The sequence below is a fragment of the Triticum dicoccoides genome, chromosome 7A, assembly GCF_002162155.2.
Source record: "Triticum dicoccoides isolate Atlit2015 ecotype Zavitan chromosome 7A, WEW_v2.0, whole genome shotgun sequence".
NCBI lineage: Eukaryota > Viridiplantae > Streptophyta > Magnoliopsida > Poales > Poaceae > Triticum > Triticum dicoccoides.
Window position 1 is genome coordinate 629,144,817 of NC_041392.1, and position 5,722 is coordinate 629,150,538.

Here is a 5,722-nt window from a genome sequence, read left to right on the forward strand (position 1 = left end):
CTGCATGTGGGGAACCAACAGGAGATGCAAGATCCATGGTAGATCTGCAGTGCTGCGACCACGAGCACGGGGAGCTATGTCCAGCGATGGCAAGCCGAGTGAGAACCGTCGACGGCGTGGCAGTGAGCACCAGGCGGATGAGGTGCACGTAGGAGGTGGAAGAAAATAGAATAAAGTCCAATGGCTAATTAAGTGCAGATAGTATGGTGGTGGTGGTGCTGCTGCTGGGAGGTGGGAGGGGGGTTGCCTACCGTTGACCTTGTGCTATTTGTCGGTTTTAGTCAGCCAAGTTGTATAGGGAAATATATTGCTCAAGATTGTGTAGTACCTACGTATTATCCTAAGTAGTCAATAAAGTTTTTTCTTGCAAAAAAGAAGGTTTATGCGTTATGATTCATATCAAAATTACCTCACAAAAAATGATTTATATCAAAAATACATGCAGCCGATAATTAAGCTAATTAACGATATGTAGTATACGCTGAATTTATTGTATCATTTACATACTTGCACAGTTACATTTACATCCATACGAGTAGGTGTGCACAAATTCTATACCCGATCTATAAAATACTCCGACCTTGTAGACAGAACACCCTACTTGGTAGCGCACTCGGGCGGGGCGCCGTCCTTGAACCTCCAGGTGTCCGTGCAGTAGTTGTAGATCATGTAGTTCTTCTGCACCCACTGGAGTCGGTCCAGCGCCGTGGCGTCCAGCTCCTGGTACATCCACGCGCCATTGGACCTGGCGCACGCCGCCGCGTCCTGCGACGCGCACCCGCTCGCGGCGAAGCCCTTGTACGACGCCACGAAGGGCGCCCGCGACCAGTCCGTCCTCACCCGCCCGCCCTGCGTCGCCCACTCCTCCGCGTCCCACACGCTGGCGTACACCCGCATCGCCTGGCTCCGCGGGTACGCCACCCCCGTCGCCGCCTCCCGGTTCCGGTGCTCCCGGATCGGCGTCCCGTCCACGTAGAACCTGCGTGCATGCATGAGATCTTGTCCTTCGTCGAGGAGAAGAGGCAGAAGAGAGAGAGAGAGAGGCTGATGCCGTCGGCATGCTACGTACAGGATGTGCGTGGGGTTCCAGACGACGGAGTAGGTGTGGAAGTCGGCGGTGGGGTCGAACCACATGCGGAACTGCTGCTCCCGCCCGCCCTTGCCCTGGCTGTACACGTTGGTGTGCACCGTGTAGGGCTCCCCGCTCGCGTTCCCCAGGAACTCGAAGTCGATCTCGTCGTGCGCCGAACCCTGCGACGACAGCTGCAACACCCACACGCACGCACGGATCAGTACAGTGCTCCCCATGGTGTCAGTCAACACGTACTACGTAGAAATCGGCGACGGTGCACGTGCAAAGAAATTAACAGAGCGCGTGCGTACGTAGAAGGTGGCGACGGTGCCGGCGGAGTCGCCGGGGACGAGCTTGATCTGCATGTCGAAGCGGCCGTACAGGTACTGGTTCTTGGACTGGAACCCGGAGCCGGAGGCCCTGTCGAGGGACAGCGTCAGGACGTCGCCGCCGCCCAGGATCTTGCCGCGCCCGTCGCCCCACGTGATGTCCACGTCTTGGTAGAAGTTGCCCGCCGCGCGGGCCGCGCCGGCAAGCAGCAGCAGCAGTGGCAGCACCGAGCACACGACTGTTCTCCTGGGACTCGACGCCATCGTTGGGATTGAATTCTTCTGCACTCGGTATTATATTCCGGTGTGTTTGTGTGAGGCGAGCCGGGTGCAAGTTGTGGGTTTTATAGGCCACTGGGACTGGGAGGAGGATGGCATCCTCTCATTCCTTCGATTCCTTTCGTCGATGGGTAGGAGGATGGTTGGACCAGAGAAAGAGCGGAAGGTTGTACGTGAGCTGGATCGATCAATAGCCCGACGATGCTGACCCGATCGACTCCATCACAAACCACACGGCTTTGTTTGCCAGTTATTTTGCTTCTGGCCCTTGGAATTCTTCGTCTCCAGCAGGAAATCCTTGCATTCGTTTGTTTGGCAGGGTCAGAGCGACTCGCGCGCGTCACCTATTTTGGTCCCGGTTGAGCAGCCGTGCGTACGTGACTCACTGCATGTATCAATGTATCATGGATCATTGATCAGTGTTCAGTACCAGCATGTTATCAGTTAGGAGCGAGATCGAGCTTCTTTTTCTTTTGGAGATATGATGTTATCAGTTATGACTAGGCTAGGTAGGCACACGTACATGAGCTCTCCTTGTACGCCAAGTTGTTTACATGTCATGTCCTGTATCAAATAGCTAGCGTGAGACAGCCTTGCATGCTCATCCGATAAGGGGAATTCATGAAGCACCTAATTGTAGGCTAATTAGGAGTGACAATCATGTATCAATGCATATTTATGAAGAAACCTAATTGCATGGTCTGTGGACACCATTACCTTCTTGAAGGCGTCGCTGCGCTGTTCTACTTCTCTGCTAGAGACAGCACCGGGGAAACCCCTACTATGATGGGCCGTTTCGATGTCGTTCCCCTCTCGAAGGTATCATTTTTGGAGCTTCACGCAACCAGCGGGACGAGAGTGTTGCGCTGTGGTGGCGATGACGGTGAGGATTGTTGCGGCACTGCCTGGTGAAAGTCAGCTGTAATGGCCTGAGGGATTCTGTGGCAACAACGATGGGGGTGAGCGATGTCAGGGTCGCAACATTGTTGCAGTGGTCGGCTCTTCTTCGACGTATATGGGTTTGTCTCAAGTTATTTGTTCCAGCCAAATAGGAGCTGCGGCGGCGGTGTTCAGGCGGCAACGATGATGGGTGATAGGTGGTCTCACTGGTGCAGATTGGGTCTATGCATATGGTTAAAAACCCTTTTCACTAACACAGTTTCGAACCGTCTGCTTGCAATGGTGTGCTATAGGTGGTCTTTTGGTTTGTCTGTTGATTTTCCACGACACCAGTTTTGCATATTTCATTCGTACCTCTCCATCAAAATTGGAGCTGCGTTGTCCTTGCCGCACGTGGCTGTGTGACTGGCATGGATCTTCATGTGGCTTTGCATGTCTTGATGGAGTGGGATGTGTCAGTGGTCGTTTGCAGCAAAGTTGGAACCGCTTGCACAAAGGGAAGGGATGGCCATGACACTGCTAGGGGAAAAGTGACGGCGATGATGCCAATGTGCTACCTCGACAAAGCTTTCTTTGCACTCATCTGTGTAGGGTATCTTGTGTGCGCTGCTCAATAGGTTGTGACGTTTTTAGCCCAGTTTTTTGTTAACTAACTTGGTCGCTTCTTCTTAATTAATGGCTAAGGCAAATACTTTGCCTCCGTTTCAAAAACATTGCTTAGTCCAACATTCGCGTGCATATACGTAGGTCATGATCATAAGATTTCGACGAGATGTGACATTCCTTCGCTACACCTCTGTATTATGGCCATTGTGTGACTCAATTGTGTAGTACTCCTCTTTTTCAAAATATAGGACACACTTGACTTTATACGGTCTTTGATGCATAACTTTAACTTGGACATGTGTGAATAGTACGTATCATTGTATTTGCTTGCAAAATATTTTTGTTTTATATGTCTTAAGTTATATGTCAAAGACCATAAAAAAAATCAACCGGGTGTTAGATTTTTGGGGAAGGATAGCAAACGCATTTGATAAGCTGCTATATATACATGGAATTTGGTGTTGGGTCAACCTAATTGTAATTTGACTAAATTCATAAAGAACTACACATCTGCATATATACATCTTTGACGTTTTCTATATATGCTGAGATAATTTATTTGCCAAATAACCAAATTTGCTGATTAAAGCAAAAGACCTAGTCAAGCTTTTGCATTGAAGTAGCATACACTTTCCACTTACGCGTCCAAAAGTTGGCTGGGCATCATATATAATTGTGCTACGTGGAGAGTTCAAGAGCAATCACCAATGGGAATGGGATTATGGAATATGGTCATCAGGCCACCTAATTTGCACACCATGAATCGCACATGCTAAAACTAGCTAGAATACTGCATTTTATGCCGACCAGCCGACCATGGCCAGGCCGGCGCCTCCACTTTGAAGTTCCAGCTCGAGCATGCACCGATCCCCATGGACACGTACACAGCACACCATGCAACCAAGTGCATCCCTGGTGTTACTGTGAAAATTGGTTGCAATATATTTTGATGAGATAATAACATGAGAACCAAAGTGGAACATACATATGCTTCATTGCATTTTTATTATTGTATTAAAGTAGCATACACTTTCCACTTACGCGTCCAAGAGTTGGGTAGGAATCAAAATTTTGCTGCGTGGAGAGTCCAAGAGCAATCACCAATGGGAATGGGATTATGGGATATGGTCATCAGGCCACCTAATTTGCACATCATGAACCACACACGCTAAAACTAGCTAAATACTCCCTTTGGTCATTTTTACTCCGCGTATTGGATATAGGTCAAGTCAAACTTTACAAAGTTTGACCATATATATATTTAAAAATATGAACAATTGCCATACCGAATATATATTTCATGAAACTACATTTCATAATGAATCTGAGAATGTTGATTTGACATTGTAAGTGTTGATATTTTTTTTATAAGTTTGGTCAAAGTAGAGATGCTTTGACTTCAGACAAAATTTATACATAGACTAAAAAAGGCCGGAGAGAGTACTGCATTTTATGCCGACCAGCCAACCATGGCCAGGCCGGCGCCTCCACTTTGAAGTTCCAGCTCAAGCATGCACCGATCCCCATGGACACGTACGTACACAGTACACCATGCATTCGTGTTACTACGAGAATTGGTTGTAATATATTTCGATGAGATCATAACATGAGAGGCAAAGCCAAACATACATATGCTTCATTGCATTTTATTATATGCAGATTATTGAATATAAGTTGTATAATTAAATAAAAAGTATTTTCCATGCATGATTGCATGTTGTGGTGGACCTTTCTTCATGCTTGGTTATATTTAGGTGGGCCTTTTTCATGCATGTGGTTATATATTTTTTTCATCCATGTGGTTATATGATGAGTGACATGCTTGCACGTCAAGATAAATAAGATAATGAGGATCAACTATTTAGGTATACATGTAGGATTTCATTTTGTCTTGCGTGTCCATATGCCGACCTCTCGCATGCATGCATGGTTCAAGTAATCAAGCACCGAAGGAGTACACGGGTTGCTTCCAAGTATATGATGAAATAGTTGACAACGTACACGTACGTACGTACGTCGCGGTGCCATCAACATCCTGCAGAAATTCCAACGCACGCCGCCCGTATAATCAGCATGCATTGCATATACGCATGCACATCTCCATCGATCGATCTTGTTCCAGAGGTGCCCTGGCCGAGCACTCCACTCCACTCCACATAGCCTTATCGTCGATCCACCCAACCAAATGCCCATCCCATTCAATCTTCGCCACTATCTTTAGCCCTTGTTGAACCCATCTTTTCCGATAAGATAAAGGAAGGCACGCACCACGCAGGACTACTCGTATTGCAACAGCGTTGGGGACCGGCCGAACGTCGCCGTCGATCAAATGGAGTCGCCGATCGGTCCCTAGGCTAGCTAAGCTGATGATCAGGAACATGATTACTGCTAATGGATGTGAACAATGATTGAGTTGTTTCCTTAGTGGTTGCCGAGTACAATCAGGGATACATATATGGGAACGAAGCCCAACTGAATAAGAGAACGTGGGAGGTGGGACTAGTGTTGATCGTGGGCAGGCCAGTCGGACAGAGTC

General features: G+C 48.0%; 1 protein-coding gene across 1 annotated transcript; it reads right to left on the reverse strand.

The window, feature by feature from the left end:
• Nucleotides 1-452: 452 nt before the first annotated feature.
• Nucleotides 453-1,727, reverse strand: LOC119332615 (xyloglucan endotransglucosylase/hydrolase protein 24-like). Its single transcript, XM_037605780.1, has 3 exons — nt 1,384-1,727; nt 1,070-1,263; nt 453-979 (listed from the first exon to the last, which is right to left on the reverse strand). Exons 1-3 carry the CDS (start codon nt 1,663-1,665, stop codon nt 598-600), a joined length of 858 nt encoding a protein of 285 aa, XP_037461677.1. The 5' UTR covers nt 1,666-1,727; the 3' UTR covers nt 453-597.
• Nucleotides 1,728-5,722: the final 3,995 nt, after the last annotated feature.